Source organism: Nyctibius grandis, chromosome 5, assembly GCF_013368605.1.
Source record: "Nyctibius grandis isolate bNycGra1 chromosome 5, bNycGra1.pri, whole genome shotgun sequence".
NCBI classification, from domain to species: Eukaryota; Metazoa; Chordata; class Aves; order Nyctibiiformes; family Nyctibiidae; genus Nyctibius; species Nyctibius grandis.
In genome coordinates, this window is record NC_090662.1 from 16,648,865 (window position 1) to 16,663,640 (window position 14,776).

At 38.2% G+C, this 14,776-nt stretch overlaps 1 protein-coding gene across 1 annotated transcript in view; it reads left to right on the forward strand.

Moving 5' to 3' along the window:
• PRKAR2B (protein kinase cAMP-dependent type II regulatory subunit beta) overlaps positions 1 to 8,041 on the forward strand; it is a 105,426-nt gene extending 97,385 nt beyond the window's left edge. Inside the window, exons 6-11 of the mRNA XM_068401532.1 lie at positions 3,105 to 3,258; positions 4,542 to 4,643; positions 5,221 to 5,295; positions 6,062 to 6,127; positions 6,295 to 6,433; positions 7,908 to 8,041. Of these exons, the coding sequence (XP_068257633.1) occupies positions 3,105 to 3,258; positions 4,542 to 4,643; positions 5,221 to 5,295; positions 6,062 to 6,127; positions 6,295 to 6,433; positions 7,908 to 8,041 (670 nt within the window). The remainder of the gene's footprint in view (positions 1 to 3,104; positions 3,259 to 4,541; positions 4,644 to 5,220; positions 5,296 to 6,061; positions 6,128 to 6,294; positions 6,434 to 7,907) is intronic.
• The last annotated feature ends 6,735 nt before the right edge of the window (positions 8,042 to 14,776 follow it).

Sequence of the window (14,776 nt, forward strand, 5' to 3'; positions counted from 1 at the left end):
TCAATATAGCCAGCTGGTCAAAAGAGGTGATTATCCTGCTGTATTTAGCACTGGTACAGCCTCACCTTGAGTGCTCTGTGCAGTTCTGGGCCCCACAATTTAAGAAGGGTGTGAAGGTCCTTGAAAGCGTCCAGAGGAGGGCAACAAAGCTGGTGACAGGGCTGGAGGGAATGTCCTATGAAGAGCAGCTGAGGACTCTGGGTTTCTCTAGTTTGGAGAAAAGGAGACTGAGGGGTGACCCCATTGCTCTCTACAGCTTCCTGAGGAGGTGAAGTGAGGAGGGAGGTGCTCTTCTCTTCTCCCTGGTACCCAGTGACAGGATGTGTTGGAATGGTTCAAAGCTGCACCAGGGGAGGTTCAGACTGGACATTAGGAAGTATTTCTTTACTGTGAGGGTGGTCAAATGCTGGAACAGGATTCCTAGAGAGGTGGTTAATGCCCCAAGGCTGTCAGTGTTTAAGAGGCATTTGGACAATGCCCTTAATTAATATTCTTTAACTTGGTCAGCCCTGAAGTGGTCAGGCAGTTGGACTAGATAGATGATTGCTGTAGGTCCCTTCCAACTGAAATATTCAATCAGAAGATCATAGAAGTGTGTCAGGATTCTTCACTAAAGAGTCAATGCTTTTCAGCTTTTTGAGGTTACAGTTTGTCATCTCTTATCCAAAAAGCTGCAGGGACTGCACAATATTCTGTCAGCCTTGCAGTTTTTAGGTGCAGTGAATCACCTCTAAGTCCTTTATCAATTAAATCATTGTACAGATTTTTGCATTAAATTCACATGATTTATCAACACATACCATACAAATATTCAGCACTGAACAAAATGATGGCTCAGCATCAATGGGCATGGCTGTGTCATGTTTTACAAGATACCAGATTTTACTGCATTCCCAAAGCAAAAAAAAGTTACTAATTTAATGATGGGGAGAAGAAATCCACAATATATTAGATAAATACATATCTTTATTTCATAATCTTATGTTGCTTTTCATGTATATTCCATTTCCTGCATCTCCTCTACTTATTACATTAACTACTACTTTAAAATATTTTAAATGTTAAATAACTTGTATGATTATTTCAGTGATCATATCATAGCAATTTTTGCAAGTGTGTTACATTTGTATTTAGTGTGTTTAAAATGAAAGTAAGAAACAGATACTAAGTTAGATCTTAATTTTGAAAAAGTTCTGGTGATCGATACATCACTGTAAATCCAGTCTATCTTTAAACTAGTTAATGTAAAAACTAATAATCCTATCTTTCCCTTTAAAAAGGAACTACTTTTATTATTTATGGAAGTGATTGAGATGTCTCTGCAAGGTGTTTAATATCATTTAAACAAGTGAATGTATATTTCAAATGCTTTATCTTTGGAATTCACAGAATCACAGAATGTTAGGGATTGGAAGGGACCTCGAAAGATCATCTAGTCCAATCCCCCTGCCGGAGCAGGATTACCTAGATCATATCACACAGGAACGCGTCCAGGCGGGTTTTGAATGTCTCCAGAGAAGGAGACTCCACAACCTCTCTGGGCAGCCTGTTCCAGTGTTTGGTTACCCTCACCGTAAAGAAGTTTTTCCTCATATTTATGTGGAACCTCCTGTGTTCCAGCTTGCACCCATTGCCCCTTGTCCTGTCAATGGATGTCACTGAGAAGAGCCTGGCTCCATCCTCATGACACTTGCCCTTTACATATTTCTAAACATTAATGAGGTCACCCCTCAGTCTCCTCTTCTCTAAGCTAAAGAGACCCAGCTCCCTCAGCCTCTCCTCATAAGGGAGATGTTCCACTCCCTTAATCATCTTCGTGGCTCTGCGCTGGACTCTCTCTAGCAGTTCCCTGTCCTTCTTGAACTGAGGGGCCCAGAACTGGACACAATATTCCAGATGCGGCCTCACCAGGGCAGAGTAGAGGGGGAGGAGAACCTCTCTTGACCTACTAACCTCACCCCTTCTAATACACCCCAGGATGCCATTGGCCTTCTTGGCCACAAGGGCACATTGCTGGCTCATGGTCATCCTGCTGTCCACTAGGACCCCCAGGTCCCTTTCCCCTACGCTGCTCTCCAACAGGTCTGTCCCCAACTTGTACTGGTACATGGGGTTGTTCTTGCCCAGATGCAGGACTCTACACTTGCCCTTGTTATATTTCATTAAGTTTCTCCCTGCCCAACTCTCCAGCCTTTCCAGGTCTCTCTGAATGGCTGCGCAGCCTTCCGGTGTGTCAGCCACTCCTCCCAGTTTTGTGTCATCAGCGAACTTGCTGACAGTGCACTCTATTCCCTCATCCAAGTCATTAACGAATATATTGAATAGAACTGGTCCCAGTACCGATCCTTGAGGGACTCCGCTAGACACAGGCCTCCAACTGGACTCTGTCCCATTGACCACCACTCTCTGGCTTCTTTCCTTCAGCCAGTTCACAATCCACCTCACTACCCGATCATCCAGACCACACTTCCTCAGTTTAGCTATGAGGGTGCTGTGGGAGACTGTGTCAAACGCTTTACTGAAATCAAGATAGACCACATCCACAGCTTTACCATCATCTTTCCACCGGGTTATGTCCTCATAAAAGGCTATCAAGTTGGTTAAGCATGACTTCCCCTTGGTGAAGCCATGTTGACTGCCCCTAATGATCCTCTTATCCTTGATATGCCTAGAGACAGCACCAAGGACAAGTTGTTCCATTACCTTTCCAAGGATGGAGGTGAGGCTGACCAGTCTATAGTTACCCAGGTCCTCCTTCTTGCCCTTTTTTAAGACTGGAGTGACATTTGCTTTCCTCCAGTCCTCAGGCACCTCTCCTGTTCCCCATGACTTATCAAAGATGATGGAGAGTGGCCTAGCAATGACCTCCGCCAGCTCCCTCAGCACCCGTGGATGCATCCCATCAGGGCCCATGGATTTATGGATGTCCAGATTGCTTAATTGGTCCCTGACCCAGCCCTCATCAACCAAGACAGACTCCTCCTCTATCCTGGCTTCCTCTGGGGCCTCAGGGGTAATTCATGTTATAAAAAATATAGTGAGCGGCTGGTTAGCAAAGACTAGGACTGGATTTTACTCACTGTATTTATATGTTTTATTAACAGAGGCACATATGATATTTATGTAAAATGTGACGGTGTTGGGAGATGTGTTGGAACTTACGATAACCGAGGAAGTTTTGGCGAGTTGGCCTTAATGTACAATACACCCAGAGCAGCTACAATTATAGCTACCTCTCCTGGTGCCATCTGGGGTTTGGTAAGTGAAGTACTTGTTTTAAGATAATATTTGTTTTAATTATTTTACATAAATTGCACTGGTATGCTATATCAGCATAAAAAAAAAGAATTATAATTTTGGAAAGTTTAATTTTAAAATTTCTGAGAACTCCCAACACAATACTGTCTTTTCCAGAATCTGCAGAAGCAAACCTGAGGCTTAAGAAAACACTGAGTTTTTAAGAAAACATTTGGTTTTATTCTATTGTAATGGTTAACTTCCCAAATTGCAAACCAATTGACAATTACTTAGACACATATATAAAATGTTTTCCCACATCTGGATAGGAAATGCCTTTGGTTCCAGAGTAAAATTCAAATATGAGGTTATTTATCAGTGTTATACTGTCTGGATCTTTGACAACAGTAACAGAATTTACCAGAAGAGTAAAACTGGGATAGCCATCTTCTTCAAGATGTACATGTCAATCTACTGACAAGATAACCTTTTCCTGTTGAAGCGAACACATGGTTTTTCACCAACTTAATCCATGTGACTTTTGGGATCACGGCAAAGTGCAGGACACTATAAGAATGGCTTTAAATTGGATTGGGTTGTATTGGCCAGCAAGCCCCACCTGTAGCAGTGAAGGCATGCAAAGCATTTCACCTCATGTCTGTCACCAGGACACAGTCATATGAAATTCAGAGAAGAAAACAGCATACCTGGAGTTTTTCCATCTGTCTCCTTCACTTGGATTGCCAAATACAAAGGAATGTCCAGTTGGCTGTTTAGGGCAGCAATGAGTCTCGTTCTGCTGAAATAGCAGAAAGTGTACTGTGACCTAAGACCCAGACCCATGTATTTTGGTTTTGTTTGCATAATAATATAAAAACCTCTTTGCATACGTATCAATAGGTAGGGGACCTCACGATAATGAATAAACTTTGTAAATTAAATATTTAAATATTGAGGATCTCTTAAATATCTTAAATTACCCACTTAGCATTCGTTGTGTAGCCAGCCTGTTTAAGGCAAACTCTCTACCGTCTGTATGTAAACTCTATACGTATTATCTGCCGAAGGGCAGAGAAGCTTTTCGCAACGTGAATCAGATCAGGAGCTTAACTTTAGGAGCTCGTGATTGACCTCTAGAGGAATCTCTCTCAACTGACTGTATGGGGAGACTAGCCGGCTAGTTTGCCGGCTACATTGGGTGACTAAAATTGGGTAATTTGAACATATTCTGCTATTTCTAAAGTATTTCTACCACACACGTTATTTTCTGTTAATAAACTCGCTTTTTCTCTTTGTCTTTACAGGACAGGGTAACGTTCCGAAGAATCATTGTAAAAAATAATGCCAAAAAGAGAAGAATGTATGAAAATTTTATTGAGTCATTGCCATTCCTTAAATCTTTAGAAGTAAGATTTCTATTGCATTATTTTAATGGCTGTATCAGAGGTACCTGATAAGGTTCTGCTTTTGCAGAGTTTAAATTTGGAATTAAAATTTTTTCCACAATAAAATTTTGCATACTTTTATTTTGGAGAAGGACTATGTTTTTGATATTTCAAATTTTTCAGGATAAAGAACTATTGTTAATATTGTATTTTTAAAAAATTGCCTTTACCTTCATTTCTTAAGCTTAATTTTACTGGATATTAGCTGATAAATTAAACAATGACTTAGGCAATTTCAGAATATTTTAACAGCTATATTTTTCCATGCATGCTTTTCCAAAAATAATTTTTGAAGACTTGGGATGTATAGACTTCCTACAAAAATGGAATCTCTGTCAAAACATCTAGCTGTTAAAACTATAATATACCCTCTGGAACACTATTCAGCAGTTCTTCCTTTAAAATGATTATCAAAACAGGAAAATAAAGATACACTATTCTGTGCAAAGATTAATGAAAAGAAATATGAAAGGGCTTTGTAAATATAATACTATAATGTTAACCAAATATTTCTTACATTTTCTTTTTTTAAATGAAGGTATCTGAGCGTTTAAAAGTGGTTGATGTGATTGGCACCAAAGTGTACAAAGATGGAGAACAAATCATTGCTCAGGTACAGTTTATTTGTAGTTTTAGTTTTTCTTTTCCAATAGGTAACAATTATTGTGTTATCTATAGATGATACATCCTTTTAAACTATGTTTTTCTTTGTCAAATGAAACAAAAACAATGAATCCCGCATCTAAGAGAGGTGATTATTTTGTTTCAGAAGCTAATTTTTCACTGACAGTACTTTGAAAAACATCGCTCTTTGTTGGTATGAATAAAGGAGTCAACATTTTTAGTATACTTAGAAATTTAAACTATATAAAAGAATGATCACTTGCAATAAGAACAGCTGAAGACTTGCCTAGTTTTTGTTAAAATATGATAACCTTTTGAAGAAGAATGCCGAAGTAAACTCTTCAGGGCAGGCAACTGAGATTATCCTGCCCCAAAATAATTATTGGATATCAGATAGCTCTTGGAGGCTTTTTATACTGGAAACTCCATAAGGGAAATAATTTGGAAGGAATACAGAGGTGGAGAAACAGGAGTTAGGACCCTAAAATCTTCCATAACATTGTTTTTCTCTCCTTTTTGTATAAGGCACAGTCAGCTATGTCTTTTCATGAGAAGGCCTTGCTGTCAGTTCCCTCTAGATGTTTTGATTATTATGTGGCTTGAGTATGGTTTTCACATTAAAAGGGATTTCTTTTGCAACAGGTATCAAAAAAGATGAGCTTCAAGGCACTGGCTGCAAATATTTTAATGTTAACCATGAAACTAAAAAGGAAATTTTGCATTTCCTTTACTCACTTTATTTTTTTCTTCTACAGGGTGACTTGGCTGACTCTTTCTTCATTGTGGAATCTGGAGAAGTAAGAATTATAATGACAAGAAAGGTAAACATCCCTAAAACACAGAATTTTATTTTTTAAAAATCTTGATGTATTCTAAGCGTTAAACAGTAACGCTACCATTGTTACTAATTTTGCTTATAGGATCCTGAGTTCAGCAAATCTCTCTCTCATTCTCTCTCTTCCTTCTCTTTTTTCACTTGATATTTCAGGGTAAACAAGATGTAGAAGAGAATGGAGCAGTTGAAATAGCTCGATGTTCAAGAGGACAGTATTTCGGAGAACTTGCTCTTGTAACTAACAAACCACGAGCCGCTTCTGCATTTGCTCTTGGCACTGTCAAATGCTTAGGTATTGTTCAATAATATTTTATATCTTATATATACATAATCTTTCTGGTTGTTTTTATTGTGAACTCTGTCTTTCTCCAGAATATAAGATTTAATTACATTTACCCAAATAAGAATGTTTAAGTACATAATCTATTACTGTGCATTCCTATTTACATTATATATCTGCAGAAATTATTTGCAGTTGATAACTGATATTAAACACAAATTCTCCAACGTTTCTCTGATCACATGGAAGTAAAAATTGTTTCAGGACAGTACAGAGTATTGCCGCAAACCATTTATAGCTATCAGGTAAATGTCTAATACTCTGCAGAAAGGTAAAGTATTTCTTTTCTCAGTAGACTAACTCTCATCCAAGAAATAACTGTGGTAAAAATCCTGTCCCGTTTTATCACCATGATTAAAGCTTTAACAAATTCTTTGTCTTCACCAGCTGTTAATTTAATCATTCTGTCACATTGTAGCCTCAGGCACAGGAAAAGCAAAGACCATAGGAGTTGTGCTCATAGATAACCCTTCGCATCCATTGCTTTCCATGGTCTGATGTTTAGCTCCTAAATAGTTGTATCTAATTATGGGAAAACTGTAAACTGCAAAGAGACATTTGGCATTCTTGAATGACAATTTGATTACCGAGCCAGAAACCAAGAAGTTTCTCACTTACTTATAAAGGTATTATTTTTTAAAATCCTTATCTCCACACACACACAGATCATCAGGCAATAAAAATCAAAGATAATAGAGAGGAAAGAGTAAGAGGCAGTGGTGAGGAAGAGTGTCATTACCCAGTATGGGTGAGTCACTAAGATCTCCGGCACTTCCCAAAGAGCAGAGGTCTTGAACTTTTCTCAGGAGCCAAGAGATTACAGGCCACCAGCTTGGAAGCTGGTTGAAGTATGAAGTTTCCTCCGTGGCCTATTGGCTAGAACTATAGAGGATAACATTATGTGAACAAGTAAAGAAAATATTCTGGTCAGCTACGCACTGACATTGCATATTTTGTACGTTTGCTGGGAAGTAAGTATCTATTGCAATTTCCACTGTGGGTGGAAGCGAGTAAAAATAGCAAGGAAATATGCTAAGTTAGACACCAAATACAGCCAACAACATCAGCAAAGGATGTGTTTTTTTGAAATCTCAGTCTTAAAACTGTATTCTGTGGAGGAATCCCAGGCCCCTCCAGACTTGTTCAGCAGCTCTTGGGTCACATAAATCTTAATATGAGAATATTTTCAAAATATGAAACCCAGAAAATTCTAAGTTTATTTATGAAGTTTCAAGATAGCAATGTGCTGGTTGATCTTGGTTTCTACAGTAAGTGGTTCTCTTCTGTGCAAACAAAGTATATGCCTCAGTAGTATCTGTCCTGTTATTTAAAATTTTACACTGGAATGTCATAAATACCAAGAGATTAGTGTCTGCAACTGACGAGCACATTATATTCTTTCTTTTTCTCTCCCCTTTTATCTTAGTTATGGATGTGCAGGCATTTGAAAGGCTTTTGGGACCTTGTATGGAAATTCTGAAAAGAAACATTGCAAACTATGAAGAGCAGCTAGTTGCTCTGTTTGGAACAAACATGGACGTTGCTGATCCCAGTGCATGAACTAAACATTGGAGCAACAAGATCTGTTATGAGGATATAGCACAGTAGTGGTTAGTCCACTGAGAAATTGTCTCTCTTCCTATAGATGCCAAGCATTTTCTGTGATTTTAAGACTGGGTTTGGGGGGTATTTTTTGGACTTATTACAGTGGAAATACTAGTAAACAAAACAGGAATTTAATAAATTGTGGGCTTGATTTTTGAAAGTGCTTAGCATTGATGGTTCCATCTGGCATTAAGATGACCCTTAGTAGCACAGCACCTTTGAAAATCAAGTCCTTTAACACAGCATTTCCTTAAAGAGTAGATTTCAAAAAAGCCACATGTGATGAACTTGTTAAACCGGATTCTGTTCTTCAAAAAGGTTACATCTTTTCTGGAAAGACTGTTAGTTTGAATGTGATATGTTGAAAGTATTAGTGCACACAAAGTGTTTATATGTATTAATACAGAAGATATACAGTAGATATTACTTTCTGACTATTCCAGTTGTCATGGTTTTATGTTGCATTTATCACAGCTGTAGTGAATCACAAGACTAATCGTAAGATAAAGCATGACAATGCATTTTGTGTAACGCTCATGACCAAATCTGATTTTTAACATTTTGTAATTTGTTTTAAAGTCCTCTTTGTTTAATATGTCATGTTTCAGCACGACATTGTAATATCTTATGCAATTTAGAGGACTTGTATATTTTTGCAATAAACTGCATTTTTTATTAGTTACATGTATTCTGTACAGTCTAGAGTGAGGACAGCTGACAAATTAACCTTAATGCTTTAAAAGCAAGAGCATAGGTCATTGTCATGTTCTACCTAATCATACATCACCTATATTGTTTCCCTTCTCCCTTTTTTATATTTATGCATTTTGTCTTCTCTATCTATGCTTGTTCTCTAGCTAATATTTTCTTAGATCTCACCTTTTTTATCTGTTAAATCTTTTACCTATTTCGAATGAAATGATCTCTGTATATCTCTCTTCTTGCAGTCTAAGCGTAGCTATCAAAGACCAGATTCAACTACTGAAGTGACTGATATCAAAAGCCATGCTACACTAAGCTTGTCCTTGAAAAATCCTTATCAGGAAGTAAAAAAAATATTTTTAATTTGAAAGATCAATACTTCAAAAGCTTTGCACAAGTCTGGAAAGTATGTCATTGTTACAGCTAACATGTCCTGCTTTCAAAAAGCTGTGGGTCATCATAAACCAGTATCTTTTTAGCCATAATAGCGTGGGATACCTTCTGAGACTGAGGAGAGAGAATATAATCTTAATTAAGAGCACGGGGCTCATTGCTTACAAGGGTCTGTGACTGGAAATTTCAGGCACAGTCCAGTTTTAATACTGCTTACTGTCCTATCTGTTGATGTACATGGAAAGCTAGTGCACATCATGGCGATTGGCAGTAGTTCTGCCAAAATGATGCTACAAGAATTGTAGGAAGGCTGCTTGTGCCCTGTTTCAAACACCTGAATTATAACATCTTTCCTTCTTAGATAATGACTTTTCTAATGCCATATATTTATGTATGCTGATATAATTATTATCCTACAGTTAGTGATATGTTCTGACAATTTATATAATCATACCTGTATATGAAATGATGATTATATAATATGATAACAATATATAATTTATATCATACAGTATGGTATAAATTATGTCAGATTCCTAACAAAATACAGTCTGAGCAAAATTTACAAATGTAATTTTTTTTTTACCTAGAAACCTGGTATGAATAATTGCACATATGATAACTTGCCTTTGTACTTTTGATTTATGGAACAAAGAGAAACTTGTTGTACTAGAAGGAAATATCAGATAACCAAAATCTACATTCTTGTCATTCTGTATGCTTAATCTCTAAAAGCTACCTATATTTTGCACTAGCTTGATGTGATTAAGAAAAATGCTAGAAATTACTTGTATGGCAGTAAACTACAATCAAGGCCATAAATGCCAGTCACGATATTTTCAATATTGTTGGTTATATTTAAAGTTTCCTTACAATAAACGACACTTTTATATATAAAAATCTATTATATTGTTATTGTTGTGTTTTTATTCCATTAAGTTACAAGTGACCTATTTATATTCATTTATTAAAACATTCATAATTCTTAACACTTTCATGTTGATTTTCATAAATGATGTTATGCAGATGCTCTGTCTACTCAAAATAGCTGATGTATTGGTGTGGTCATTGTCATAGCTACTTTGATGATTTGCTTGTAGTTTTTAGCTGGGAAAAAGCTGTGGAGTGACATATTTAAGATAATCAGAGACTTCAGATTTTCTGAGTCCCAAAGTACAGCTTCATGGTGTAGCAGTTTTATTATGTTGCTCTTGGGGACTGGAAGATTTCTGGAATTTTCTTTGTTGGTGAATTCAGGGGGGTTTAACCAACAGTAATAAATTGTCCCTTGGTGAGTTTCATCCAAATCATTATATCCTTCATCAGTCAGCACTTGGGATTTCTCCTGAATCTATTCATATGTACACTTCAAACATGCCAGTCTTTGTGTCATAGATGTGGCAAGTGTTCATCCTAAGAGATCATACCAAGTCACTGATTTTTAATGACCTTTCAAAAAAAGGTGGATAGTTCTAATAATTTTAAACAATACTATGTTGTGTTTACCTTATGAGACTGTCTGTGTCCATACTTAGATTACCTGATGCTTCTGTTATTAAAGATTTTTATCATCCTTGTTTGTAGACAGGTCGCTAAAGGAACGGGACTTTGGCAATTACTTGGCACATATGCATTAGTTTGTTTCTCTCCTCTCTCCCCAACCTCACCAGTGATTTATAAGTCTGCAGATGATTTAAATGAATTTGACAGATGGCTAAGTTCTGAAGAGGAAAAAAAAAAAAAAAATAAATGCTCCAATGAGTTTGTTGAAAATATGCCCTGCTGGGTGAGGAGAGAAAAGCCTGAGAGAAATCCTGTATGACAAAGGCATTCATGGGCTCACATGTTACTAAGCAAAAGAGAATCCACATGGCAGCAAATGTTTACAAATGCCTTAACCATGGGAAAAAAAAAGTGACTGCAGCCCTCAGTGGATCACAAGACACAAACCCTGAGGAAAGCAAGCTTCCTTGGTCCTAGTGCTGATGCAGTTACTTTTTAGATGTCATTTGTTTTTGTTTCATGAGATTTCATTCAAGTTCATCTAGAATAAACACTTCTGAAATCACTCCCTTCTGGATCTCCTGTTTGAGGTCCAGAAGTGACTGACTGTGGAAGTCTTGGGGCAAAGCCGTGAAGAGCATTGTGAAACTATCCACAACCTAAACCACTGTCACTCCATCTTCTTTTCTCGTGCTGTCTTTTGTATTCAGTAAAGACTATTCTGGTCCTTGCTGGAATGGTGGGTTTGGTGGTTTTGTTCTGTTTGAAATGTTGGTGCTTTAAGCTTTCTATAAGGTGACTCTGGGATCAGTTACGCCATTTGTGTCACTTTGTAGTTCATGACGCACTTTCCATGGCAAGCATTAATGTTTGTCAATATCAAGAGTTCCCAGATGTGCAAAATCAGTATCTGCTGGTCATCCTTCACAGACCTGGCACATCAAATTCCTAGTCATCTTTTTTCAGATGCTTGCTGCATGTTCAGCTTTTGCTGAACAAAGTGCTTTGCTGAAAGTCAGTTTGCCACAGCATAGACATCCATACCTGCTCTTGCTAAAGTTTTTATGTTAGTTCAAAGCTCTTTTTATCCATTCATGCATGTGATGGTTATAGGTGTGTATTTTTTTTTGGAGTTTCTAAGATACTTCCCTGTGTCTGTAGTCGTCAATTAAGTATTACTGCAGTTTTCTCTGGGAGGAATTGCCTCTTTGTATGCTGAGTATGTATAGATCTGTGCTGTTGACTGTCTTACAAAATTTAGGATCATTTTCAAATCATTCCAAGAGTCGGATTTCCTTCAGATATATACCGAGGCTGTTTCCAAGTTCTTAATCTACTTTTTGGCTCAGAAAGATGCTTAGCAGGCTGGACACTCTCACTTCACGGACAGAAGGGAAGCTGAATAATCTTGGTAGGATATGAAAAGCCTGAAGAAAATGACATTTTAACATTGTCTCTTCCTTCACCCCATTTCTCTCTTTCCCTCTAAATTATCATTATTGTGACAGCCAGGTGAAGAGCCAGTGGCAGTAGGGGGATGTAAGGCAAGTGGAGTGACTGGCTGGGTCCATGCTGGGATGCAGTGGTCTGGTTGACTGGGTAGTGACTCACTTCCTCATCCCCTTTGTCCTGTCCCTTCTACAATGGCAAATCAAGCTGAGCTGGAGAGCAGTAATGGTGTTGCCATGGCTGTGTGAATACCATGGGTAGGGCTGTGTTTCTTCCTTAGAACTGGCAGAGGTATATGTATGTACGGGGGAACGGAGGAGAGAGAAAGGCCAAACTATTTAATAAAAGAAACTATGCCCAGTCAAAACCATGTGAAAAACTCTGACACCAGGTTATACTAGGCCGTTTTGACAGTATCTGCTGACTCAGCCTTTTTTATTGAGGTAAATGAAATTGGGATGGCCTAAAAATAGCATCATGGCATGGTATGAATACTTTGTCCTTTCTTCTTTGAGAGTATTGAATTTTTTCAGCTGAGCAGCTATGAAGTTTTGGGAAAGGATAATGCTCTGTGCAGATCTCTCTGTGGAGGACTAATTCCCTGACAGCCGAATGAGCCTCTGGGACCTGCTCCCCCACATCTCTGAGGACACTGGAAACTCAGTTCTGATAAATGCCTTGTCTGGAAAAAGCCATCCAACTTACCACCAAGCTATATCTTCTTTGCCTCCTTGTTGCTTTGTCCTTATGGAGTCAGGTGGTGTGACTTTATCTTAAGCAATCTTAGCTTCACTGTACCTTTAGTTTTTGGCTGCATCTGTATGGTTACCTCCATAGTAGGGAGTTTTACATGCTTGAGACTACTTGCTAGTGCTGAGGCACTGAATGACCAACATTCATACTATTTTCCAGTATTTGTGTGGGCTGATTTATAAGCTGTCTTATAAGGTTTTTTCCAGCTTTCCATATGAGGTAGCCATATGCAGATGGCCAAGAACAGTCCTTGGCCTATGGTAGCTCCCAAACCATATCCGAAAATTATTTGCTATTGGCCCATGCAAAAACTACACCAGGGCTAGTCTAAAAAAATTCAGAGTACAGCTGATTGTATTCCAGTGCCCAGGAACACTCCCTGACATTTTAATTTACCAACTAGCATAGAGGAAACCTACAGATCATCTGTAGTCTCCTCTTGACTTGTTTTTCTGCAAGCTTTGAGCTGGGATAGAGGGTTTTCTTATTTATCACTCTTCTGGGTTGTTTCTTGATGTATCAGGTCTTTTTTCCTGATACTATTGTCATTTTTTGTCTTGTTCTACCTTTGTAGGTGATAAAAGTTTAGCTAAAACTGGAATCTGTGCCATAATGACATGAAATAAATTTCTCATTAATTCCTGACTTGTCTTGGAAGAAAAAAAAAAAATGCTCTCCCCTGTTATTTGTTCTGTTTCTCCCCAAGTTGAACCACTGCAGGAGGCAAGTGAAGTTTCCCTTCTAGCACTCGAGAAAGAAGATCTTTCCTGCGAGCAACAAGTCCTCTGTTCCTCTGTGCTGCGTTCACAACAGCATTCCTCTGTGAGGAGATTCAAGAGGTGAAATGTAGGGGTGGCATGCCTAGAGTTGTCGTTAGGAACCACCACTGCAGCTAGTAACAAAAGGCTGTGAGAAGAGGGAACGAGTTGGAATAGCTTCAGGAGATGCAGAAGTCATTGTGAAAGGAGAAAACTGATGTGAGAGGGTCTGGCAGAATGGCTGCAGAACAGAGGCTGCCAGGTTGGGTAGGAGAGAGCTCTGGTGAGTAGGGTTGCTCTGATGTCTGGGCAGTATTTAGTTAATTACTGAGGGTGGATGTCTACAGGTGGATGTGAAAGCTCCTGTAGTAGAATTAAAATAATGATATGCTGCATTTCAGAGTCAGTAGCAACTGTGTCATAAGAGCAGGACAGAACATTGGCTTTGGACAGGAGTGATTAAAAGTAGAGATAGGCACAAACCCAATATATAATATATATTTTACTAATATGTCTTTGACTGTAGTAATATTAAAAATCTACCTTGTGATTTCTTAACTTTGTGGCTGGCAATTTTAAGAGGTAAATAGCTAGGATGCAAATTTACCTGTATCTTTGTTTTCTGTTTGTCTCTCCTGCTTACTTTGTGCTTCTTGGTAGTCATCCATAATGTGACAAGAACTCACACTTGGGAATGTAACACTTCCCAATCCCCACCTTATTTTCTACCTCTCTTAAAACAGCAGAAGCAACTGAATCAGCAAAGCTACCAACAGTGTCCATGTTACACAGTATTGATTCATTCTCTGAGCACCCATTCATTTTGGGCATGGAGTAAGGCGAGGTAGGGTGTGTGGAGGGGGAGTAATCATTTAATTAGAGAGTAGGCATAAAGAGCAAGGAGGATGGCACTGACATAATCTTAATTCTGAAATTTAGAAGATGCATATTTGACTTGAACCAAGGGGGTTGGTAAGTAAGCTTTGATACAGTTTTATGTGTCCTGCTGCTATCTGCTGCATGGACTACCTGTCCTTTTACTCATTTTCTCTTACATCCTTACTGACTAAATGTTAATTTACCATATACAAAGGAGAAAAGGTAGCTTTGAAAATAAGAAAGCTGTTACGTG